This window comes from Manacus candei, unplaced genomic scaffold (genome assembly GCF_025592945.1).
Source record: "Manacus candei isolate 608988 ecotype Guabito, Panama unplaced genomic scaffold, ASM2559294v1 h1tg000059l, whole genome shotgun sequence".
Taxonomy (NCBI): domain Eukaryota; kingdom Metazoa; phylum Chordata; class Aves; order Passeriformes; family Pipridae; genus Manacus; species Manacus candei.
Genome location: NW_026138107.1, coordinates 552,299 through 577,199, shown reverse-complemented (window position 1 = coordinate 577,199; position 24,901 = coordinate 552,299). Strand labels below are relative to the sequence as shown.

Genomic DNA, 24,901 nt, shown 5'->3' with positions numbered 1-24,901 from the left:
TCTGCTAGAGGTGGACACACTCTAAACTTGTGGCCTGTTTGTGAGGTGCCCAGCACAGTAAAACAGCGGCTGGGGTTACCTGGCACAGGAAGCACAGGGGAAGGGACAATCTTTTCAGCAATGCTCAGGATATCAGGACACATATTCCTGTTCAGCTGCTCAGCTGTAGCTTGGACTCTGCACTGCTGAGGCCCCTCCAGTGCTGGGGCAGTTCTGGGCCCTCAGACAAGAGAGACATTGAGGGGCTGGAGAGTGTGCAGGGAAGGGAACGGAGCTGGGGAAGGGTCTGGAGCAGCAGGAGGGGCTGAGGGAGCTGGGGGGACTCATCCTGGAGAAAAGGAGGCTCAAGAGGGACCTTCTGGCTCTCCAACTCCCTGACAGGAGCGGGGAGCGAGGTGGGAGTTGGGCTCTGCTGCCAAGGAACAAGGGACAGGATGAGAGGAAACAGCCTCAAGCTGTGCCAGGGGAGGGTCAGGTTGGACATCAGGAGGAATTTCTTCATGGAAAGGGTAGTCAGGCATGGGAAGGCGCTGCCCAGGGAGGTGGTGGATCCCCCATTCCTGGAGGTGTCCAAGGAGCGACTGGATGTGGCACTCAGAGCTCTGGGCTGGACGACAAGGTGGGGGTCGAGCACAAGACTCGATGGTCTTGGAGGGCTTTTTTAATCATGATTCCATGATTCAGTGATTCACTGATCTAGGAGGAAGCTGTATCTGCGACACACTGATCCTGTGGGGGATTATGTTCCAAGGATGAGGCAAGAGCTGATTAAACAGCAATTCCAAATTCACTTTTGAACAGACTCGCTCATTAAGGGAGAGCAAACAGCATTAAGCAACGTCTTACAAGGGGTTTTCTGTGACTCTGCTCATTACAGAAGCAATGGCTGTAGCAACCAGGGCCTGATATCCATCAGTGGATGCTGCAGATGGATTCACACAAGGCCTGACCAAATCAGGCAGTGGTAGGAAATGATGCACCTCACCAGAGGCATTGGGTGAGCATAATTAATTATCTGGTAGGAGAAATCACAGTCACAAGCACAACACTGGACCACAGTGACACGGACTGCCTGTATAAAAAGGTGTACCTTTTTAGGCATGTCTGGGGTAGGATTTTAGGGAAATTAAACCATAAATAGCAATCCAAAACTGCTGGAGTGGTTTTGGTTTTGAATCTTTCAAAGAGTGCTCTGGTTTGGCAGAGAGGGGAAAGCAGGAATTATCAGTTTTATTCTTTACTAAGCCCAGGGACACTCAAAACACATCATGGTTGGTACTCAAGTCAGCGGCAGAGTCCATCTTCCCAGGAGGAGGCAAAGCTGGACTTGCCCAGTTCACTTTATCATGAAGTCATGGAGTTTTAAGACCTCCTTCTGCCTGGGGCCTGTCTACAGGTTTTCAAAGATTTTAGGTGTTTATCACTCAGATGCCCAAGAACAACTGCATGAAGCGACTTATATTTAAAGAAAATCCTCGTTTATTATAGTTAAAATTCCACAAACATGTTAAAGAGGTTTTAGTTGTTTTCTTTTTTTAAAGCCGGAACTGCACCATTTTAAATCACCACAACAGAAGATAAAGCAATAATTCTTTTGCATCATGCCTCTGCTGCTCCTCTTCAGGAAACAAACAAACAAAAAGACATAGTATTTAAAGGACAATAATTAACAGAAGTATCACATCGAGAGTTTCTGTTTTAGTAAGCTAAGCAAATTTTGCATATAGCACAACTCCTCTACCTCATCCACAGATTTGGCATGAAAAATATAAATCCCCTATAGTTTAAACAAGAGCTTCTGTTGCCACAATGCAATCCACAGTCCTTTAGAGAGGTCAAGAACAGACACAACTTTTAAGGTGAAAGTCTCAAGTATTCCACTAGCACTTAGTGAAATTAAGATGCTAAGATACATTTACCTTCCATAGATAGGTTTATTCATAAGTTATTTAACCTAAACTCTAATCACACTAAATAAATGGTAGATGAAAAGTAGTTCCAGCAAGAAAAATACAATAACTTCAGCTTTCAAATATTTTAAACTAAAAACGAACTAGATGCCATTTTAGTGGCAAAACAGACTCTCTCCTGCAAGCAATAAAGGTTTTTATTCAGCTAAAATGTGCAAAGAAAACAAGTCTCAGAGAGCGAGAAATATCAGCAGTTCATATTGGACACGGGGGAATAAAATCCTTAGGAATTAACTCCTCTAATCCGTTTTCTTGTCATAAGCTCCTGTGGATCTCTTTGCAGCAATTCCATTTGCAATGCTGTTGCTTTCAAACTGCAAATAAAAGACAGTGCCATTAATGGATGTCGAAAAGAGGACTTCACACCCAAACAGCTGGAGACGAAAATGGGTTTTGGGGGCAAGGCCAGTGAAGATCTATGAAGAAATCTGCAGCAAGAACCAAAAGTGGTGGTGTCTGCGCAGATTTGCAAATAATAATCCCTTCAGGGGAAATGAGAGCAGAGACAACGTTCACAAGTCTTTTAAATTTGACAGAAGAAATAAATAATAAATGCACGATTTACATGCACTAAACATCTTTCCCCATTATGACTGGCAGAGCTGGCTGAAGAGAGGGTTTTGGTTTTTTTTTAATTCTGCTTCATACATCTTGTGCAATTTACCAAATATTTGACTTTTTTCCTTCTCTGAAAGAATAGCCAGTCCTAAAAAAAGCATAAATTAATTAAGCTGTTTCAGGAAACAAGAGCAATTCCTATCTCTCCAAGGCCACGAGCTGTCTTGAAGCCACTATTTCTAGCTGGCTCAGTAGTGGCAAGTCCTATCCATAAGAAAATCTCCCCAAAAAGGTCTGTAAAAACACCCAACTATCAATCCTTCTGTGGTGCCCACCCTGAACTACCCCTGAGTTTCCCTGGTTAGCTAAGTGAATTAATCTTACTTTATAGCTTCCAGATTCATACTCCAGGCCTCTTTTTGCAGCTGAAGGTGCTGGAGGATCCCCAGAGCTGCCTCCTTGTCCTTGTTTTGTGCCTGTGGGATCTTCCACAGCTTTCTTGGGCCACACACGTTTGATGAAGGGGGCGATCACGGGGTAGATGTACGGCTCCAGGAACTTCTTGTAGACCCAGAGGAGGACAGGAATGACAATGCAGGGAATGCACACCATGGCTGCCCCTTGCCCTGTGACAAAGGTGGTGAGGGAAAAAAAACAGCTCGGAATGAGAATGTTGTATGTCATGATCCAAGAAAACAAATTAAATAAAGGCTGTAGTTGATATTAGGGCATAGAGTCTTCTTTAATTATAAATTAGCTGTTAAAATTGCTGTGTGTTTCAACATTACAAAATCCTCCAGAAGGGGAACATTCTTCACATTTTAACAAAAAACCCCAGTAATTTGTTACTAATTCATCAATCTTGCAGCTGCAATTCAGAAAGACTAATTCAGAAAATGAGAGTTTTTGCTAAAACCACACAAAAACAGTTTAAGCAGCAAGATATTAGCCCAGTTCTTGCTGTAGGAAAGAGTCCAAAGGGTTTGTTTTTCTTAATCTCTTTTTAATTAAAGGGAAATTAAACAGCAGCACTCCAAGTCATCCAGTGGTCTGCTACCACTAAAAGGCAGGACCGTGGGAGAAGGAAGAAAATCCCAGTGAGGATTTGAGAGAAACAGAATGTGGGTTATTTCCTTCCTCCTGCCCAAGAGGAATCCCTTGATCCCACATCAATCCCATAAAATTAACTATTAGAAAATGAACCATCCCCTCTCTCTGTAACCCACAGAGAAGTCCTCAAAATTGGCAGCCTGGAGTCTGTGCTAAAAAAAAAAAAAAAAGGCAGAAAACCAAAGCAGAGGGGCAGAGAGGTATGATTGGGAGAGGAAGCAGTTAAGTGGGATTAGAGCTGTCCCTGCCAGTGCTGACGAGCAATACATTAGACACACTCTGCTGCTACAGAGCTTTGCCCTTCACATTCCTCCTTTCTGGGCTGCTGACATCTCAGTTCTCGCATTAAGAAGGAAAACAAAAGCTTTCCAAGATGGACAATGAACAGGCAGACGTGGACGCTTCGCCAGGGAAAAGTTTTAAGCTATCCTAAAGATTTTAAGCCCCGTGAAAAAAGAGAATATCGATTTCCAGTTGACTACTTCCAAGTTCTGTTCTGGCTGCTTCAAATATAGTTTAAATCTGCTCTCTGAAGTCTAGGGAGGAATGTTAAATTGAGACAACATGACTCAGGTATTCTCTTCACCAAAACTTCCTAGACACTAAATTTCCAGCAAGATGTTGAGGATTCATCCAGCAGTTGAATAAAGTGGCTGGAGGGAACACCCCAGGATATAGAATTATCACAGAACCACAGAATACTTTGGGTTGGAAGGGATTTTAAGGATCATCCAGTTCCACCCCCTGCCATGGGCAGGGACACCTTACACTAGAACAGGTTATTCCAACCTGGCCTTGGACACTTCCAGGGATCCAAGGGCAGCCACAGCTTCCCTGGGCAACCTGTGCCAGGGTCTCACCACGCTCACAGCCAGGTATCCCTTCCCAATACCCCATCTAACCCTGCTTGCTGGCAGTGTGGAGCCATTCCCCCTTGTCCTGTCACTCCCATGCTCTGTCCCAAGGAAACAGCATGTGTTGTGTTTTGTCTCTGCAGCCACTTCGTGTCAAGATTCCAGGCCAAACAATCACCCTTACCTGTGCCAGGGTCACGAGTGACCCTCTGGAGCCACTCGTCCCAACAGGGGGAATCACCGTCCTGATGGATTCCTGCTGTCACTTGGTGATGCGCCGTCACCTGGTGAGCAAGAAAAATACGTTAAAAAAAAAAAAAAAAAGAAGGAAAAAAGGAAAGTAGGGAGGAAAAAAAAAAAAAAAGGTCAGGTTTTAACAGGTTATTTCTCTGCGACAGGAGGTTTCGCTCCTCAGTGTGAGCCCCCACACGCCGGGGGCACAGGGAACGCCGTGACAGGAAAACCTCAGTGGGGCCTTCCTCCCAGTGGATGTGGAGGCTGGAAAGGGCCACGCGGACAAAAAGTCCGTTTTCCCCCGTTTTCTCATAAAGGACGAGCCAGCCTGGAAGGGCGAGTTATGCCAGGAGGCGTTCCCGTTCTGCCCTGCCGAGGACGTTCGGGCCGGTACACCCTGCGCACTCGCGGCGAGCGGCGGCGCCGGGCACGGCCGGCTGTGCTGGAGGGGCGGGGGCGAGGTGGGATGACGGGATATCGGGATATAGCGGGATATGTCGGGATACCGGGATCGCCCCCCGCGCCCCGCACTCACCGCGCCCGCACCGGAACGGCCCCGCACTTCCGGGGCGCCGCTTCCGCCAATGGGAGGTGGCAGCGCGCGTCACGTGACCTCCAGCCCCGCCCCCCGGCTGCGTTAGAGGGCCCCCCCCAAAAAATTCCAGGGGCAGGAAGTGTCCCAAATTATCACGGTGTGGGGGGGGGAGTAACGGCGGTACGGCATCGGCACCCACGCGGGAACAGGCGGACCGGCTTTAGATGAGATACTGGGAAGGAATTCCTCCGTGAGGGTGGTGAGGCCCTGGTACAGGTTGCCCAGGGCAACCCTGGATCCCTGGAATGTTCAAGGCCAGGCTCCCTAAGATCCTGCTCTATGGTGAACTTGCCACTGGCTGCCGCATGAGAGGAGCCCCGAAGAAAAGATACAAGGACTCCCTGAAAACAACATCTCAGCCTTGGCCATAGTGATCACCATAACTGGTCTACTCTGGCCTCAAATCGGGAGACCTGGAGACACACCATCTATAACGCAGCTGCCTCCTTTGAGAACACACGCAGGATCACTCTCGAGGAGAAAAGGCAATGCAGAAAGAACCGTGTCTTGCAGAATACACCATCTAAGGAGTCTTTCTGCTGTGCCTTATGTAATCAGATATGTCTGTCACGTATTGGCCTCATAAGACACCAGCGTGCCTGTAACAAATGTGGATAGAGCCTTCCCAAATCTTCGTTTGCGAAGCCTAGCCATGATGGATGGGCCTTGGAGCAACCTGGGCTAGTGGAAGGTGTCCCTGCCCATGGCAGGGGGTGGGACTGGATGAGCTTGAAGGTCCCTCCCAATCCAAACCATTCTGGGATTCTATGATTAATGGCAATCCTCACAATTTGCTCTCTTTTGACGAAGAACTGCTTGGAGCAACCCAGTCTACTGGAAGGTGTCCCTGCCCACACCAGGGGGTTGGACTGCATGATATTAAGGTCCCTTCCAACCCAAACCAGTCTGTGATCCCATAATTCTCCCTGCCCATGTCCCACTGGTCAGAACCCAGAGCACAGAAACACACACACGGAGTAATATCTTAAGCTTTCTTGTTTTATTTATGTACATCTGCCTGTGCAGATTTACTCCCGGGCCATCAGCTTCTGCTTCTTCAGCTTCTTCTGGGAGATCTGAAAAACACGAAAACGGGAAAATGGCGGAATGAGAAGATGGTGAAATGTGAAAACCGTGAAATGAGAAAACGTCTTCCTAAAACATCTCACAAGTTCATCTGCAAGATCTTCTGGAAGCACTGAGAGCTGTTAGAAATTCCTTCACTGATGATCCACTGATCACACCTGCATGCACACAGGAATCCCTATGCTGCTCACACACTCTGAACTCAAGTTTAATTAAGTTTAATCGCACACACCCCACCTTCACCCAAGCAGTCAGGGAATACTGTGGTTATGAGAGGGAAGAACAAAACCCCTGCACAACTGAGGAAAAAAAAAAAGGTTCTTAGGGTTTTTAAGTGCTTAATATTGTGTTAAAATTAAAAATGGGGTTGCTCAGAAATAACTGAATTTTTTTCATGGGAATTCCAAAGGTGTCCTAAGATAGTCATCACAGCAACCCCTCTGCTGAATGCTTGGCTCTCATGACGTGACGGAGGAAAAGGCACACAGGGCTCTCCATACCTTTTTCTTCTGGGCCACTTCCTCCTCTGGCTTGGGCACAATCTGCTCCTTCTCGGTGAGGATCATCTCGATGTGGCACGGGGAGCTCATGTAGGGGTTGATCCTGCCGTGTGCCCGGTACGTGCGCCGGCGCATCTTGGGAGCCTTGTTCACCTGGATGTGCTCGATCACCAGGGAATCCACATCGAGGCCCTGGAGAGAAATAAAACCTGTCACTTGTTTTCATCTGCAAATCAACCACCTCCACAGCAAGAATGTGAGTTACTGTCCCAGTCACCACTGCTGGTGAATGAACGCCCTAGCTTGGCTGCAACAGGGAGCTGAGGGTTTTCCAAGAATTCACTAAAGAAACACCCAAGCTTGTCAGTGTCACAGAGCTGAGGGTCTTCCAAGGATGCACCAACAAAACAGCCAAGTTTGGCTGGGTCACACACCTGAGGATTTACTGGAACAGATGAGCACAGTGGTGCATGGAACTGAGCATTTACCAAGGATTTGCCAACAGAACAGCTGAGCTCAGCAGTGTCCCAGAGCTGAAGATTTATGAAGGATTTACCAATGGAATACCCGAGCATGGCAGTGCCATGGATCTGAGGATTTACAAAGGATTGACCAATGGAACAGCCAAGCTTAGCAGTGTCCCAGAGCCAAAGATTTACAAAGGATTTAGCAATAGAATACCCGAGCATGGCAGTGCCATGGACCTGAGGATTTACAAAGGATTCACCAATGAAACAGCCAAGCTTAGCAGTGTCAGGGAGCTGTGGATCCACCAAGGATTGACCAAGGAAACAGCTGGGCCTGGCGGTGCCATGGAGTTCCCTGTCCCTCCACGTCAGTGACACGGGTCAGGGTTGCTGACAGGCAGCAGAACAGGGACACTGTGCTCAGTAACACCCACCTTGAGCTCAGCGTTGCTCTCTGCGTTCTTGAGCATGTGCAGCAGGAACTCCGCGCTCTTCTTAGGCCAGCGGCCCTGGGTCCAGCCCCACTGCTTGGCCTGCAATGAGAGGGCAACAGTGAACTTCTGCTTTTATCCCAGTACAACACAGTTCACACATCAGGCATCACGAACTTGCCATAATCCTACAATGGCTTGGGTTGGAAGGAACCTTAAAGACCATCTCATCCCACCCCCTGCCATGGGCAGGGACACCTTCCACTAGCCCACGTTGCTCCAAGCCATGTCCAACCTGGCCTTTAACACTTCCAAAGATCCAGGGGCAGCCACAGCTTCTCTGGGCAACTTGTGCCAATGTGAAGCCGGTCCCCTTGTCCTGTTACTCCACACCTGCTCTGGGAAACCTGTGCCAGGGCCTCACCACCCTCACAGACAGCAATTCCTTCTCAATATCCCATCTAACCCTGCCCTCTGGCAGTGGGAAGCCATTCCCCCTTGTGCTGTCCCTTCATCCCTAATACCAAGTCTCTCTCCAGCTCTCCTGAAGCCCCTTTAGGCACTGAAGGGGCTCTAGTGTCTCCCCAGATCTCATCTGGGCACACTTCCCCCGTTTCCCTAGCATCTCACCTGGGCATACTCCCCCATTTCCCTAAAATCTCTCCTGGACACATCTCCCCCATTTCCCTGGGATTTCACCTGGGCACATTCCCCCGTTTCCCCAGGGATCTCACCTGGGCACAGTCCCCCGTTTCCCCAGGGATCTCACCTGGGCACAGTCCCCCATTTCCCCTGGGATCTCACCTGGGCACGTTCCCCCACTTCCCCTGGGATCTCACCTGGGCACAGTCCCCCATTTCCCTGGGATCTCACCTGGGCACAGTCCCCCCTTTCCCCAGGGATCTCACCTGGGCACAGTCCCCCCTTTCCCCAGGGATCTCACCTGGGCACAGTCCCCCATTTCCCTGGGATCTCACCTGGGCACAGTCCCCCCTTTCCCCAGGGATCTCACCTGGGCACAGTCCCCCCTTTCCCCAGGGATCTCACCTGGGCACAGTCCCCCATTTCCCCAGGGATCTCACCTGGGCACAGTCCCCTGTTTCCCCTAGGGTCTCACCTGGGCACACCTACCGACGCCCCCGTTGTAGCGCCGGAAGGGGACACACTGCTTCTTTAGGGTGACATCCTTCAGGTACTTGGTGGCCTTGCGGATGTGCATTCCCTTGATGGCCTGTGCAGTCTCCCGGGTGTTCTGCAACACAGAGCACACAAAGTAACACATCTTTCCAACGTAATCATGGATCCCAGACCCTTGTCCTGTGACTACAAAGGAAGTACTCACAAAAAAAACCTCCTCAAACAATGAAGAATAATTAATAACACTTTTTTTCTTTGTTATCTGCTTTTCTAACCCTTGGTGTAACTACCACTGCTGATTTTGTGGCTCCAGCACACTTTTACTGTTTTTTACCTAATGGCTACATCCAACCAAGAAAATTTCAACTTTTGTTAACAATGTAATTCCAGGCAATGCAATTTTCCTGTGAAGGAACTGCAAAGGGGAGAAAAGAAAGGGCTTAGAACAAAAAATTAAGGATAAAATCTCAGTGTTAAGATAGTACTTACTAACTGCAGAAGTCAGAGAGTAACTATAATCCTGATGGTAATAAAAAGGCAAACCAAAGTGAAAACTTGTGATATTGGGAAGGAATTCTTGCCTATGAGGGTGGTGAGGCCCTAGCACAGGTTGCCCAGAGCAGCTGTGGCTACTCCTGGATCCCTGGAAGTGTCCAAGGCCAGGCTGGACGGGGCTTGGAGCAACCTGGGCTAGTGGAAGGTGTCCCTGCCCATACCAGGGCATTGAAGCGGGATGATCCTTAAAATCCCAGTCCGGGGTTCTTTTAAAAAATAATATAAAACCTAACAAAACCAACATAAAATACAACCGAATTTGCACTTCCTGCTCACTACACATTCCTTACCTTGAAGTGCACCCGCAGGTTGGATCCCCGTGACTTGCACGCTGCGGGAGAGAAAAAAGACCAACTTTTGAAATCAAAACCTCAGCGGCTTCCCTACACGAACTCTCCCAAAACATCAACTCACATTTGGTGGGGTTCTCCGGGTCCAGGGAGTAGCGCACCATCTTGGGAGCTCAGCTGGAAAACACCGATTAAAACAAAATCACATTAAACCCGCAGCACACCGGCACGCAGGGCCCGGGCCGCTCGCCCTACCGGCGCGGCCGCTCAGGAATTTCGCTTTCTTTTCACGGTTACATCCAAAGGTGTCCTAAGAGAGTCATCACCGCAGCCACGGAGTCCCACAGGGAGTGCTGCCCCTCCCGCGCCCCCACAACCCCATCGGCCCCCTGCCTGCCCTCCCGCGCGCCATCCCCGGGAATACCGCGGGCGCGGGGCGCGTGGGACCGCTCCCGATGTGCGGGAGGGCGCTGGCGGGTGGGACGGGGCGGGATGGGCGAGGATGGCGGCAGATAGCGGCAGGCCGGGCCCGGCCATGGCTCCTCACCTCGGGATGGCGGCGACGGAGAGGGGGAGATGGGGGCGGGGCGCGCCAGCAGCGCGTGCGCGATCTCGCGAGATTTCCGCCATGGCGGCGGGGCCGGGCCCTGAGGGGGAGGGAGGCGGGGCCCTTCTGTGGCGCGCGTTGTGAATAAAACTGATGCCGTTTTGTTTTGTGGGCGTCCAGAGGAGGGCGACGGAGATGGGGAAGGGCCGCGAGGGGAAGCCGTGTGAGGAGCGGCTGAGGGCACTTGGTGTGCTCAGCTGGAGGAGACTGACGGGAGACGTCACTGCAGTTCCAACTTCCTGGGGAGGGGCAGAGAAGGGGCAGGCCCTGAGCTCTGCTCGGGGGGACCAGGGACAGCACCCAGGGAATGGCCTGGAGTTGTGTAAGGGCAGGCTTACGTTGGATCTCAGGAAAAGGTTCTTCCCCCAGGGGGTGGTTGGGCACTGAACAGGCTCCCCAGGGCAGTGGGCACAGCACCGAGACCGGCAGCGTTTGGGTGATCCTCTGGGGCGCAGGGGGGGACTCTTGGGGATGGGCCTGTGCAGGGCTAAGGGTTGGACTCGATGATCCCTGTGGGCCGCTTCCAACTCAGCCTCTTCTAGGATTCACACTCGGCTCACAGAACAGGTGCTTTTAGTGAGGGAATCACACAATCCCAGAATCACACAATTCTTTATTAGAAAGGGCTCAGAGAGTGCACTGCCATATCTGACTTGGCCGTGCTGATCCTCATGGAGTGAGATGATCATTGAGGTTGGAAAAGCCCTCCCAGACCATCGAGTCCAACTTGTGCTCGATCCCCACCTTGTCCCCCAGCCCAGAGCACTGAGTGCCACATCCAGGCGTTCCTTGGACACCTCTGGGAACGGGGACTCCGCCACCTCCCTGGGCAGCCCTTTCCAAGGCCTGACAGCCCTTTCAAGGAGGAAATTCCTCCTGATGTCCAACCTGAACCTCCCCTGGCACAGCTTGAGACTCTTGTCGTCTTATCCTGTCCCTTGTTCCCTGCAAAAAGAGTCCAACCTCCACCTGAGATCACATAGTCACAAAATTGTTAAGTTTGGAACAGACCTTTAAGATGATCGAGTCCACCTTCATCCCAGCAGCCTTACCATGTTCACCATTAGGTGGCAGCTTAGGATGGGAATAGAGCAGCACATCGCTCACTGAGGTGACCAGGAAACCAGAGCAAAGAGACTTGTGTTTATAAATCACAACTGCTGTTTATTGCACCGTTATAAAATAATCACAGACTGACTCGTTAAGATGAAAGATATTTCTTTTTTCCATTTTAGACGGCGTTTGCGACTAGAACTGTTTGGGAAATCTGACAAAGCAGCTCAGTAAAAGCAAAACGTTTTCTGAAAGCGGTACCTGGCTGCAGCAAAAGGCTCATTGAGACAAGTTTGATAGAATGGGGAAAAAAAAGAGGCATATCTTCCTGAGAGGGCAGTAATCTGGTGTGCAGGCAGCTCCCCAGCATGAGACAGTCTGGGTTTAACTCTTGAGTTTAGATAAGCAGAGCAAGAACTTGCTGCCTATCTAAATGCAATAACCAGGATGTTATTTTTGTCTCTCTTGTTTAGAGTTAAAAACCCCCAAAGCTTTGCTGCTAGGATTTCACCCAGGTGAGAAGAGGAAAATATTCAAGCTATCACAAATATTTACATGTCTGGAAAGTGTAAGAGCTCTAATTGTGACTGCAGCTCTTCATTTACCTGCCTTAAAATGTGCCTTTTACTTTGGTTTCGGCAGGGGGGAAGCTTTCTGCAAAGTCTTCAAACAACTTCCAAGCACTGATCTCCAAGGAGGGAAACCTGGGACATGGCTAAATATTATTTCTTATTTTTAACATAGAATCACAGAATGGTTTGGGTTGGAAGGGACCTTAAAGCTCATCCAGTTCCACCCCCTGCCGTGGGCAGGGACACCTTCCACTAGCCCAGGTTGCTCCAAGGCCCATCCAACCTGGCCTTGGACACTTCCAGGGATCCAGGGGCAGCCACAGCTTCTCTGGGCAACGCTCTATAACACTGAGTTTCCAGATACAATAAATTAAAACTGGCTGAAGCTGAGGTCCTCAACACTTCTAAAGCCTTGCCCACCATACTGCGGGAATCCCCTCTCACAACACACCTGAATGCAACTCTCCTCCTCTGTCCTTACTGCCCTCCCCCCCACCTGTTCCCGTGTTCTTCCAGGGCAGGAGCACGGCCTTTCCATGGGAAGCACCTCTACACACAGCTGCTTCTTGATAGCAGAGCACAGGAGCAACGCTGCAGTCAGGGAGAGCTGGAGGAGAGGTGTGAAACACAAGTGGTTGACACGTGGTGGGGATTATCACCTGTGCTCATCAATCAAACCCAAAACAAACAGGGTGTGCTTTTTGTTACTTGCATTTTCTGTTTCCCCACAGGTGGAACTGTTTTGCTCAGCTGCTGAGGGCTTGCAGTGGTGGGAGGCTATCACAGAACATCCTGAGTTGGAAGGGACCCACAAGGATTATCCAGTCCAACTCCTGGTCCTGCACAGGACACCCCAACAATCCCATCGTGTGCCTGAGAGCATTGTCCAAATGCTCCTTGAGCTCTGGCAGACCTGAGGCTGTGACCACTGCCCTGAGATGCATGTTCAGCTTTACTGGGAGGTTGACAACTGTTCTCAGGGGCAGCCTAGCACATATCTGGTGCTGGCACCAGCGATGAGGCAGCTGAGCGTGTGGCCTTGTTGGGTTTTAATCAGGTTATTCCCCTGGTGCACCACCTGCCTTGGATATTTGGTTTGTATGAGCTGACTCAAAAAGAGCTTTGGGTTCCTAAGCAGAAAATTCAGGCATGTAAGTCCAAAATCATATTCCTGAAAACTCCTGTGTAGGAGGCAGCTGCCTCCTAATTCTCAGTTCCGTAAGACTTCACCTTAAACTCCACTGGTGCCACCCCTCTCAGCTCCCTTGTCCCTTATCCCTGGTACCTGTGCTGTGCAAGCCCAGGGAGACCTCCCTGTCCCAACAGGCACTGGCAGCAAACATCCAGCTGTGCTCAGACCTGAACTCTGTGCTCTGGGAGCCCCTGCTGGTAGCATCCTCCCCTGAAGGGCTGATGACAATGGCAGCAAAGGCTTCTGCCATCCCTTCTGCTCTGGAGCCAGGCTGGGAGAGCTGGGGGGGTTCACTTGGAGAAGAGAAGGATCCAGAGAGACCTGAGAGCCCCTTCCAGTGCCTAAAGGGGCTCCAGGAGAGCTGGAGAGGGACTTAGGACAAGGGCTGGAGGGACAGGACAAGGGGAATGGCTTCCCACTGCCAGAGGAGAGGGTTAGATGGGATATTGGGAAGGAATTCTTGGCTGTGAGAGTGGTGAGGCCCTGGCCCAGATTTCCCAGAGAAGCTCTGTCGGCCCCTGGATCCCTGGAAGTGTTGAAGTCAAGGCTGGATGGGGCTTGGAGCAACTGGGGGTAGTAGAAGGTGTCCCTGCCCATGGCAGGAGACAGGGACTGGATAAGCTTAAAGATCCCTTCCAACCCAGAGCATTCTCTGATCCCATGATTCTCTCCTCTGAATGTGTCCCCGGGGCTGGAAGAGGGCTGCACCCCTTTACCTGCCCTGGCATTGCCCAGCAGGCAGCAGGGAGTGAACGGGCACAGGAGTGTTGTCTCATGTAAGTTCTTTTGTGGCTTTGGCTGTGAGTGAACAAGCTTATCAGTGCTACGGGAACTGCCAAGCCAAATGTCACCCTAAGTGACAATCTGCCAATGCCCCTGACAGCCACCATCCCTCCTGGCTGGTGGACAGGTGGAGGGACAGGTGAGCTTCGAGACTGGCTGGGGTTATGTTTTCATGGCAGGTCGGAAACCACAAAGAGTTCACTTCCAGCCAGGGGACCTTCCTGCTCACCTTCCAGCCTGACACTCAGCTCAGACTTAGGGCACTCACTTCTACTAGAGGGGCACGTGGAGTCACAGGAGGGTCTGTGCTAAAACCCCTTTAACACGTGGATCCACTGGGATGATTGGTCAAGCTTAACTCCAGCTCAGTAAAACACACCACATATCCTCCATGCTGCAGGAGGGGGCTTGACCTGTTCTTTGCACAGGAATGGAAGCCAATTCCTCAAACCTCTTTGTAGATTTCTTGGCATTTCTCTGACAGACCCAGCTTTTGGAGTCTGAGGATTATGTGGGGATATTAAACTGTCGTTCACAGAAATTACACACAAATGGGTTCCTTGTCCTAATGCTTAAGCAGGAAATCTTCAAGACAAAGACATTTTAAATTGAAACCAGATTGAATGCTGCAAACGCTGGAGCTTTCCAGCCTTCAAACAGCTGCCTGCACCTTCTTTCCCTGAAATCTTCTCTCCTGACCAGCCTACGGACTCTTGCTCTCCTTCTCCCACATGCCTGGCTCCTCCAGAGGCACAGCTGACCCCCATTGTTTGCCTTTTCCTCCCATGGACAGCAAAACAGAAGCATCTGGACACATGGTAGATGAGTTCTCCAGTTAAGCTGCTGTCCACAAGCATGTCTTAAAATCTACTGGCAGTGAGTCCCAGGAGCAAGATCATAGAATCTTAGAATCCCAGAATGGTTTGGGTTGGAAAGGACCTTAAAGACCATCTCATTACACCCCGCTGCCATGGGCAGGGACACCTTCCACCATCTCAGGTTGCTCCAAGCCCCATCCAACCTGGATTTCAACACTTCCAGGGATCCAGGGGCAGACACAGCTTCTCTGGGAAATCTGTGCCAGGGCCTCCCCACCCTCCCAGCCAACAATTCCTTCCCAATATCCCATCTAACCCTGCCCTCTGGCAGTGGGAAGCCATTCCCCTTGTTCTGTCACTCCATGGAAAAGGGTGAAATGCATCTCCAGAAGATGGACTGACCTGCATCAGAGATTTGCTGATGCAAGTCAGCATCTGTATTTGATGATACAGAGTGTCTGTAATTCTGTCTGGGTCACCTGCAGAGCTCAGTTATGTTATATGTTCCTCCCTGTGATTTTTAAGAAGAGATGCTTCCACAGGGGGCCACAAGTTCCTTACTGAAGCAGATAAAATTAGTTACATACATATATTTATGTGTTTATATCTGTATATATGTGTACATATATAACTCATCGTAAGTGTATCACCTAAAAGATGCAAACAACTGAAACGCTTTTGATACCCGGTGAGTCCTCCCAGAACGTGGGCAACTCTTTGCAACAGGAGATTAGCTACACATTCTACTTAAATAATTTCTGTCCTGTGTATGCTGTACATAGACCAGAGGTGAGGAAACAGTCGAGGATCTGCCCTCCCTGTCACTGCTGCTGGAGTGTGACGCAGCAGGCACAGCACCTTCTCCTCTCTGCTGGGGACCCGCCTGCCAGGATTGCAGTCAAAACAAAACAAAAAAAACACAGCAATTTGTGATGCTGTCTTAATACTCAATATTTTTGGAATGCTGTCCGAGCGCTGCGGGTTCATCCACCCCCTGCACGCCCAGCTAGGAGGGAGTCACTGGTAAAACAAACCTCCTGTGTGATTAAATAACCTTGTAGCTGAAGTTTGTGTTTATCCAGGATAGTTTTTGCCAGCAAACCGTTTACGCAGGTTGTGCGTTCCTGGCTTGAATGGCCAGAAATGGACCAGCCAGTGGTCATGATGAGTAAATAAAGGCATCATGTAAGTGCCCGATCATAAAGCCTTTTGGGGATAAATTAAATCCTGTGTTTACATTTGCCCTAGCCTCTCTTGCTCATAACCACGAAGTACTACTTTAAATGTGCTTTTGATTAATTAAACCAAAAATATCCCTGGAATCAGGGATATTGCCCACAATTTAGGCACAAATTAAACTATGGGGCATTCTGTTTAAGCAGAAGAGAATGGTTGTACCCTGGAACAGGTGGGCCAGAGAGAATGTCCTGGGCAACCAGCTCTGGCTGACCCTGCTTTGAGCTGTAGGGAGGGTGCTCTAGATGGTCTCCACTGGCCCTTTCCAACCTCAACGTTTCTTTATCTCTGAATCCTGTCAACATTTCTAAAGCTGAATGTGCCCTGTACTGTAAAACACAGCCTCAAATTCCCTTTCTTCTCCTGTACCTCCAAAATGGATCAAAGAATCCTTCTCCTCTCCTCTGTTATAATCATGATTATTAACGTGGCGGTGATGGGTTGGACAGTTGGACTTGATGACATTAGAGGTGTTTTCCAGTCTTAAACAATTCTATAATTCTATCTGCTCCTTTTTTCTGCTCCTTTGCTCAAGAGCTCCCCTGGATCAGCTGATAAACCACAATCAATGCTGATTTTCCCTTCCAGGGGCTTCTCCACCTCCCTGCTGGCAGACAAAGCACACAGGGACCCAGGACAGGTACAGTCCTTGCAGGAAGGACCTGGCTGTGCAGAGCTCTGCTCAGAGCCTGTGAAACAAGGTTGGATGATGCCTGTTAACACAACCTGTGCCAAAGTTTCAACCAGCAGGCAACTTTCTGTTCATGGCATGGCAAGAAGCTGCAGCTCTGAACATCTCTTCCAAAATTCATTCCCACAGCAACCCTCCCAGCACCTTCATGTTTCATCCCAGTGCATGGCTTCTGTGTTCATTTCTTACTAGTCTTATTGTCAGAGATCTTCCTCAAGTTTCTGCTCTCTCCTGCTCTGATGACTGCAGTGTCTTCCTCTCCACCAGACTCAGACTTCCCTGCTTTGACCCCAGATGTCACCTCTGAGGTCATCTCTCCCTCCCGACTTGCCCCATGCCTCCCTCTCCCAGTCATCCAGCTACCTCCCCCTTTGCTATTGCATCAACTCTGACACAAGCCCCCTCTTTCAAAGCTTTCCCTATCTGTTTAGCTTACTAATCCTCTCTGGCAGAACTGCCCTCCCCCTCTGCAGCCTCTCTGCTCTGCTCTGCCGGGTCTTTTCCAGCATGGTCCAGTCACATGCCAGTGCTCAGGAAGGTCATATGATGGGTAGGGACTGCCGGGCAAGGCTGTGGCAGGCGGCTGCTGAACAGGGTCCCTGATAGGTACCACACCTCCAGCTCCCACCCCCCTGCCATGGGCCACCCCGTGACTCACTCAGGAGCTGGACCTGCAGCCTGCATGGGAAGCAGAGGCTGTGGAATTGGACTGTAATGCAAGGAAGGACCTTTCCACGAGGGGAGGTGGTTAGTGGGACAGGTCCTGCACCCAAATCCCAGGCCAGGCAGGTCTGCTGCTGCTGCTGCTCCCCTGTCCTACCTGCCCAGGAGGTCTCTGCTCACACCTGCATTGTGCTCTGCTCAGAGGATACCAGCCTTGGTCTGCAGAGCATGTCATAGAATCACAGAATAGAGTCACAGAATAGAACCCCAGAATGATTTGGGTTGGAAGGGACCTTAAAGCCTGTCTTGTTCCACCCTCTGCCATAGGCAGGGACACCTTCCACTAGACCAGATTGCTCCACGCCACGTCCAACCTGGACTTCAACACTTCCAGGGATCCAGGGGCAGACACAACTTCTCTGGGAAACCTGTACCAGAGCCTCACCACCCTCACGACTAGGAATTCCCTCCCAATATCCCATCTATCCCTGCCCTCTGACAGTGGGAAGCCATTCCCTCTTGTCCTGTCCCTCCATCCCTTGTCCCAACTCCCCTCCAGCTCTCTTGGAGCCCCTTTAGGCACTGGAAGGGGCTCTCAGGTCTCCCTGGATCCTTCTCTTCTCCAGGTGAACCCCCCCAGCTCTCCCAGCCTGGTTCCAGAGCAGAGGGGTTCCAGCCCTCGGAGCATCTCCGTGGCCTCCTCTGGACTCTCTCCAGCAGCTCCACATCCCTGTGCTGTTGGGTCCCAGGGCTGGAGGCAGCTCTGCAGGTGGGGTCTCACCTGATCAGGGCAGAAGGGAAGAATCTCCCCCTTGACCTGCCTGTCACACTGCTGGGGATCAGCCCAGGGTATAACCAACCTGTACAGAGAAGCCCTTTTTTTCTCCCTCTGCCCTGACCTCAGTGTTTCTGCCTGTCTGACCTTGGACTGGGAATTCCTGGGATGAATATCAGCACCGTCTGTACATTGCAGGCAGGAATATGAGTACAAAGCACTAAGAAATGCCCCAAGCTTTTCTTAATTAATTACAGAGCCATTGAATCTTCCTAATAAGATCCACACACTCAATAAGCACAATAAATGGGAGAAATTAGGCAATTAGGAATAAATGGCCAGAAGTTGAAACAGTGCCTGGTGGGGACCAGCATCCTCAGGGCCATCTCATTCTTGCCCATTTTCCCATTGCAAGTGGATGTGGCAGATGTCCTTTTCATTGAGACACCAAGGAATGGGACTGGTTTCAGGGATGGGACAACTGATGAATTCTGAAAGTAAAATGTGCAGGCTGGTGAAAAACTAAATGAGTAATACTGTTGTAAGTAAAGCCAACATCTGAGAAAAGCAGGAGGCTCCCCGTATCTCTAAAGATGACTCAAGGCTTTCTCGTCTCAGGCAGATCCCAGCACTACACCCGCACGGATTTGTGAAGGCAAAAAGTTCAAAGGAGAGGGTTAATTAAAAACAGGGTGCTGGAGGACAGATGATGCTGACCTTGATGATAGACAGCATCATCTTGTGCTGCTTATTTCTATCCCCAAACTGTTTGTCACCCTCTTTATGAAAAACAAAAGATAGTGCGTAAAGGCTTTGTTTGTGGTTTTAAAATAGGATTACTCTTCAGTGTGAAACACAGGGAAATACTGCCAGAGGGTCTCCTAAACACCAGCTGAATCAGCAATCAGGACCAGAAATAGATGAGGAATGTGTGTGATCTGACACAACAACCACCCGGGAAGAAACAGTTACCTGAGATTTGCAACTGTAGAGCTTGGGTACAAATTAGCAGTAAGGGTGAGAACTAACTTCATATGTTTTTATAGGGCTTTTCTAAAGTAAGTAACAAATTAATTGGTTTTAATAAAAAGTAATTTTCTTTCCCGTAGGCACTGGAAGCTGAGTGGCATGCTCAGAGTTTCCTGGTTTTGGTGTCCATCCAGATTTACAGGATCAGTTTTGAAAGCCTGAATGCCACTGAGAACAATTCAAAGTGGATGTAGGAGTGCTGAAAATTAGTCATGGAATGGGTTTGGATTGGAAGGGACCTTAAAGATCGTCTATTTCCCCCCCCCCTGCCGTGGGCAGGGACACCTCCCCCTAGACAAGGTTGCTCCAAGCCCTGTCCAATCTGGTTCCAGACAACTGGTTTGGGGTTTAGTCTGGGGGCTTTTCAGATAAGAAGGGGGTGTCAGCTTACTAATTACTCTGCCAAAATGCCAAGATCTTGTACCTGTCAATGACCAGAAATTAGCCCAAAATAACCCCAGTCCAGAGCTGTGCCAGGTCTGACAGACCTATCTCGGTGCACAGGAGGGCCACTGCCTGCGCTGCCAGTCCTTACAGTGTCCTCTTGAGCTGCAGCCCAGCTGAGGCTGAGTGCATCTCACTGGTGGTGCTACCACATCCATGCCAGCCTTGGGCCAAATGTTGCAGCGGATTTGAAGAAAAAGTGAGTGGGTAAGAGTATATACACTCTAAAGCAATCCCTAAACCAAACTGTCCTCAAACTCTTCTTGGGATGCTCTAGCAGCTCCAGGCTCTACTTCAAATAAAGGCAGAGGAGCAGTCTTAGTAATTTATTACTTTTTTAATATTTTCCCTTTGTAGGGTGCAGGAGAGTTAAAGCACAAACTCTGCTGGGAACTCACCATCCGACACCTGAAGGGTCAAGTGATCACAAACTTCCGAGACGTTTCTCCAATTCCCCACCAAAGTAGGACCTCAGAAAAAGCAAAAGCAAATATCCCCCTAGCCACCCACGACACCTCTGCACTGCCAATGGTCTTGGCTCCAAGTCCGTGTTCAAGCCCAGACATGCTCAGCATTCATCCAGCTTGGATGGAAAAGCGTGAGTTTTGGGTAAAGGCATAAGAAGAGAGAAAATGCATGTCATTCCTCAGCGCAGGCCTAAAGACATCCCTGTCTGCAGAGTGGATGGAGCAGGCCCACCACACACCACCAGGTCTCCTGTGTGACACAAAGCAGCCAAGTAGTCTGGATCCATCTCACGTACCCTGGGACATGCTGGGAATGACAAGCTGAGTTTCACTTGTCCACTTGGGCACGGGGAACAGGCATCAGGACACACTGAGCTCTCGCTGGCTTTCAGCCTGTGCTGCTGCAGAGCTCTGCTGTGGCTGGAGGAGGCCAGAATCACCTGAGGGTCTCTGCAAGAGCAACATGCTCAATAAGAGCAACTGGGGACTAATGCAAGGTGTCGGCAAGGGGGAAAAGAGATAAAAAACATCATAAAAATCACTTCATGTCGCTCAGGCATGTCTGAAAAAATGGTAGGAGAAGTCTGAAGACGTGAGAAGAATTTTGTCCTCGGTGAAGAGTGGTCCAGCAGCAGGACCAGAGTCCTGCTATGGTGAGGGGGTGGCCGGCAGGGATCAAAGCCTCAGGGAAACCTCCCAGTGGATGGTGATGCCTGGAGGCAGGTACACACTGTAACCATCCTCCCTGTGTGACAACGGTTCACAAGAATTAGCATTTCCCAGGAATGTGGGGATTTATTCTTCAAGGCCCACCGTATCTGCCAGCACTGCAGCCCAAACACTGCACCAACAGAGCATGTGCTTGATAAGAACCCAGGAACAGATGCCAGCGGATTTAATGTGGGACAGGAGGCCCATTGCAGGTTTGCAGACTGCTGGCAGGGTCAGCTGTAAATATTCCCTCACAATCAAAGGCATTCATCTAAGGATTACATGCTGGGGGCTTTGTGGTAAAGTAAATTTGCAACTAACAGGACCATTAATAGTCAGACAGTTTAGTGGCCTCACTGCCTGCCATTTATTTTCCTCCCAGTCATTTTTAATACATCTAAATACCATGGGGATGTGGGACTTGAATGAGGTGGCTTAAGAAATAAGCTTAGGAGGAGTAGGAGAAGGGGTTACCTCCGACAAAGAGAGCTCAACAGGGATCGAACAGGGATATCAATAGTGAGTAAGGCCACTGAAGCATGTGAGCTGATTTCATAACCTGATGGAGATTAGCCTCTTCTGTAAGCAAACAAACCTATCCAGGGGTATGAAGTATATTGGTCCTATAAAGCACGTTCACAGAGGAGCTGTGTTTGAAAGGCTGAGGAGGGGAGACGAGACTCTGTGGGGTAAAGAACGGCTGTGAAACAAAGGCACCATGGCCTGTTTTCACCCCAGTTTGGTGCTCTCAGAACAAAAGCATCCAGAGCAGAAACTGTGCCACATAAATAATATCTCCTCCCTCTGCAGCAAGCACTGAGTATAAAATAATTGTGGTGTGATGGGATGAGGACAAACCAGGAGGTCCTGGGCTGAGCAGGCAAGGATTAACCCAGGATGATGTTTCACTGCAGAGCTGCCTCTGCAGGAACACAGACCCCTTGGGGGGTGCAGTCAGCTCTGTACAGCCATCTGATGTGGGGTTCCTTCCCAGGCCTTCGTCCCAGCTCAGTGCACTCTGAGGCTGCTGCCATCCAAGAAGCCCTCCCTTCTCTTGGTTTCTTCTCTACCTCTCCTCCCCCATCATCTCAGAGATGAAGCAGGCAGAAGGAGTCAAGAGGGGAAACTAGTACTAATTCCACTGAATTCTACTGCCTGAGCTATGTTTTATAACAGAAAAGAAAAGCTGTTTTATAACAAAAAAAAAAAAAAAGAGAATGATCCCTTCCTTTTCCCCCCCCTCCTCCTCCTATCTTATAAATCCTACTCCTTCTGCCTTTGGAGAAATAGAATGAGAATAGAGAAGAAGCAGGCAGGAAGAATGGAGGGTGGGTAAAACACTCTCAGGTTTCTAAATGCTGAATTAAAAGTTTTCAGGATAGCGATAATCACTCCCTGACACTGAATGTCTGACCTAAAGCCATGACACCAATCTCTACGTTGTGTGTCTTTGACTCTGGTTGCTGTTCCATTGCTTTCAGTAACAAGCACCTCATAAAGACAAGAGCCACACATTTCCCCCATCAGGATTGGTCAGGTGTTCCACTTGTGCTTTCCTAGAATGCAATGTGATGCAGTCTTAGCCATAGGAATACTGTGCACATCCCTCCTGCAGCCTCTCATGGGGGTGGTGGTACCCAGTCCTGGGCAACAAAATATCCTCTCTGCTGCTCTTTCCACGGCAGGTCACCCATGGGAGGATGAGGGATGTAATGCTGGCAGCGCTGTTCATGCAAAAGGCTGCTGCTAATTTTCCTTGTGATCTCCAGAACGGCTCACACCAGAATTGCTCTACCTCTGCAGGTCTTTTGAGAGGTGGTGTGATGCTGAAGGGTTTCCCCTTTTCCTTTAATGCTCAGCTCTTTAATGGTGCAGCCATTTCTCCAAGGAAAGGAGGTGTCAGCACACTAATTTTAAAGACAGGGAAATAGAAGCATTAAAGACAAAATATTTTACAAAGGTCTCCCGGTTTCAGTCTCCTTGAGCAGGACTGGGACAGCCCGTTTCTCTCAGGGACTGAGCTCCTGCAGAAGACACTGACCATAACCTAGGTCTGAGGTGCTCTGCTCATATGGAAACAGCATTGAAAGTGCCTCCTTGATGGATGCATGGACACGTAAACCTCTCAAATTAAATGGTGCTGCTGCCGCAAAACCTGCCTAATCCTTCCTCGAGAGCACCAGGAGACTCCAGATACTTAAATATTTTTGAATCTTAATTTACATATCGCACTAAATTTAGCTTTGTGCTACTAAGGAAAAAGCTTAACTCCTCTCATGTCCCTTCTACCTCCACATCTCATGACTCTGCTCTGACTCACCACATCTGGTGCTGAAGAAGAAACCAGACTCAATTCACCCAGCACCCACCTGCAAAGAGCTTGTGACTACAAATGAGTGAGACATTTTTGTATTTCCTATAAAAATGTTCATGATTTCAAAAACATTCCTCTTCTGCTTTTGGACTGAACTGAGACCTGTAGGAAATCACAGTGGGAATGAAGCCAGAGTGAGAAGACAAGAGCCAGAAAGATGCCTCCAAGAACAGCCACTATCTCCCTGAGCGTTGCTGGGACACCAGCTGCCTCCAACATCCCTACAAGTGCTGTGATTCTCGAGCTTCCATCTCTTTTAAAGTGGATTATTATCCACTTTATCCTGGTTTATTATTTATTACTTATTACGATATCCAGAAATTCCATCTGGGAGCCATGAAAAAACTTTCCCAGTGAAAAACTAATCAAAACTAGGAGTTTTTCCTCAAAATTATTTGGCTTAACGAACTGTTATTTTCCAAGCAGCTCTGGGTGGGAGCCTCCTTCCCCCCAGGCCATTAGGGTTACAGAGAGGTCAGTGCAGAGCCACAGTCTGTGCATTGATACCATGCCCATCACAACAGTTCCAGAGCATCTCCCCAGATGCTCATCACCTTTTGGCCAAAGCAGCCAGGAATTATTCTGATGCATTTCTTCCTTGCTGTTGCTAAGCTATTCTCACTGCTACTGTCATTCTTGGAAGCCAGAGGCAAACACCAGGACACCCCTCCCCAGAGCCTGAAGTTGCACAGACAAAAGGAGGAGCTTTACAACTGAAAGAGACAACAGAAGGAGAATGACAAGACATGATGATTAAACCACAATAATGTCACGGTGGCCAACAGTCTGGCAGGGTTTTGTTGGCACCAGGAGTTTTTAAAGATGATGAAGTGTTGGGTGATGAGGCTTAGCTGATTAATTTCCTGCGGGGCTAAGTTGTGGGCCAGGAGCTGAGAAGCCTCTGTCCATTCTGTGTTAGGTCAGTGCTGTCAGGATGCTGCTCCTCGAGAGGGACCACGCAGCTGCAGGAGACACTGCATCCTCAGTACACTCTGCTCAACCACACGCTCCCTGAGGAGGAGCGTGAGCATCATCTCCAGCCCCCTGAAACAGAACGTGCTCCAGGAGCTCCCAGAACATGTGTTCAACCTGCAGAGTCAGGAACTAAGACGTTCTAGGAATGATCCCCAAAGGGGAGAAGAGCAGCAGTCCCCAGCCACAACGTGTCCCATATATGAGAGCTGTGAGAAAACCTTACAGAATAAATAGAGTAGAATTAATAGAATCGAACAGAACAGAACAGAACAGAACAGAACAGAATAGAATAGAATAGAATAGAATAGAATAGAATAGAATAGAATAGGAGTAGAATATTTCATTTGAAAGTGACCTACAATGATTGTGTAGTCCAACTGCCAATCCACACAGAATCAGGAGGTGACTGGGCTGAAGGAATGCACAACTGGAAAGTCAGATGTCTCCATAGATACTGGTGAGGGCTAAAGCAAGTCCTGTATCTGATTTTCCATAATTTCCCTCCCTCCCTCTATCCCTTCCTTCCTCCCTACACCCCTCCCTTCTTTCCTTCCCTACTTCCTTCCCTCCTTCCTTCTCTCCATCTCTCTCTCTCTTTCCTTTCACCACAGCCCTTACTCAAAATCCACTGCTGTGTGTTTACACTAAAAAAATCAGGGACTAACACACCAATTTCCAGGCCAAATCTGTAATTTACTAATAAAACTTTGTACATTTTGCAGAC

The 24,901-nt window shown here is 49.3% G+C and overlaps 2 protein-coding genes and 2 non-coding genes across 4 annotated transcripts; all 4 read right to left on the bottom strand.

The window, feature by feature from the left end:
* Nucleotides 1-1,456: 1,456 nt before the first annotated feature.
* CUNH18orf32 (chromosome unknown C18orf32 homolog) lies at nucleotides 1,457-5,351 on the bottom strand. The gene is made up of 4 exons (XM_051803766.1): nucleotides 5,262-5,351; nucleotides 4,677-4,776; nucleotides 2,913-3,154; nucleotides 1,457-2,284 (listed from the first exon to the last, which is right to left on the bottom strand). The coding sequence occupies exons 3-4, from the start codon at nucleotides 3,138-3,140 to the stop codon at nucleotides 2,210-2,212; spliced, it is 303 nt and encodes a 100-aa protein (XP_051659726.1). The 5' UTR covers nucleotides 3,141-3,154; nucleotides 4,677-4,776; nucleotides 5,262-5,351; the 3' UTR covers nucleotides 1,457-2,209.
* Nucleotides 5,352-6,299: 948 nt separating this feature from the next.
* Nucleotides 6,300-10,419, bottom strand: RPL17 (ribosomal protein L17). Its single transcript, XM_051803765.1, has 7 exons — nucleotides 10,335-10,419; nucleotides 9,912-9,964; nucleotides 9,788-9,828; nucleotides 8,923-9,057; nucleotides 7,809-7,907; nucleotides 6,908-7,099; nucleotides 6,300-6,397 (listed from the first exon to the last, which is right to left on the bottom strand). The coding sequence occupies exons 2-7, from the start codon at nucleotides 9,949-9,951 to the stop codon at nucleotides 6,350-6,352; spliced, it is 555 nt and encodes a 184-aa protein (XP_051659725.1). The 5' UTR covers nucleotides 9,952-9,964; nucleotides 10,335-10,419; the 3' UTR covers nucleotides 6,300-6,349.
* On the bottom strand, nucleotides 6,774-6,842 carry LOC127478313 (small nucleolar RNA SNORD58). The gene has a single exon (XR_007907172.1). It is a non-coding gene; the product is annotated as a small nucleolar RNA SNORD58 (small nucleolar RNA).
* LOC127478314 (small nucleolar RNA SNORD58) lies at nucleotides 10,050-10,118 on the bottom strand. Its single transcript, XR_007907173.1, has one exon. It is a non-coding gene; the product is annotated as a small nucleolar RNA SNORD58 (small nucleolar RNA).
* Nucleotides 10,420-24,901: the final 14,482 nt, after the last annotated feature.

Coding starts and splice junctions, on each gene's coding strand:
- CUNH18orf32 (XM_051803766.1), bottom strand. CDS start 3,140: ATGGTGTGCATTCCCTGCATTGTCATTCCTGTCCTCCTCTGGGTCTAC. Junction 2,285..2,912: donor ATGAATCTGGAAGCTATAAA/GTAAGATTAATT, acceptor TTTTATTTGCAG/TTTGAAAGCAACAGCATTGC.
- RPL17 (XM_051803765.1), bottom strand. CDS start 9,951: ATGGTGCGCTACTCCCTGGACCCGGAGAACCCCACCAAAT. Junction 7,908..8,922: donor GCGTCGGTAGGTGTGCCCAG/GTGAGACCCTAG, acceptor CTCTCATTGCAG/GCCAAGCAGTGGGGCTGGAC. Junction 7,100..7,808: donor AGAGCAACGCTGAGCTCAAG/GTGGGTGTTACT, acceptor ATTTCTCTCCAG/GGCCTCGATGTGGATTCCCT.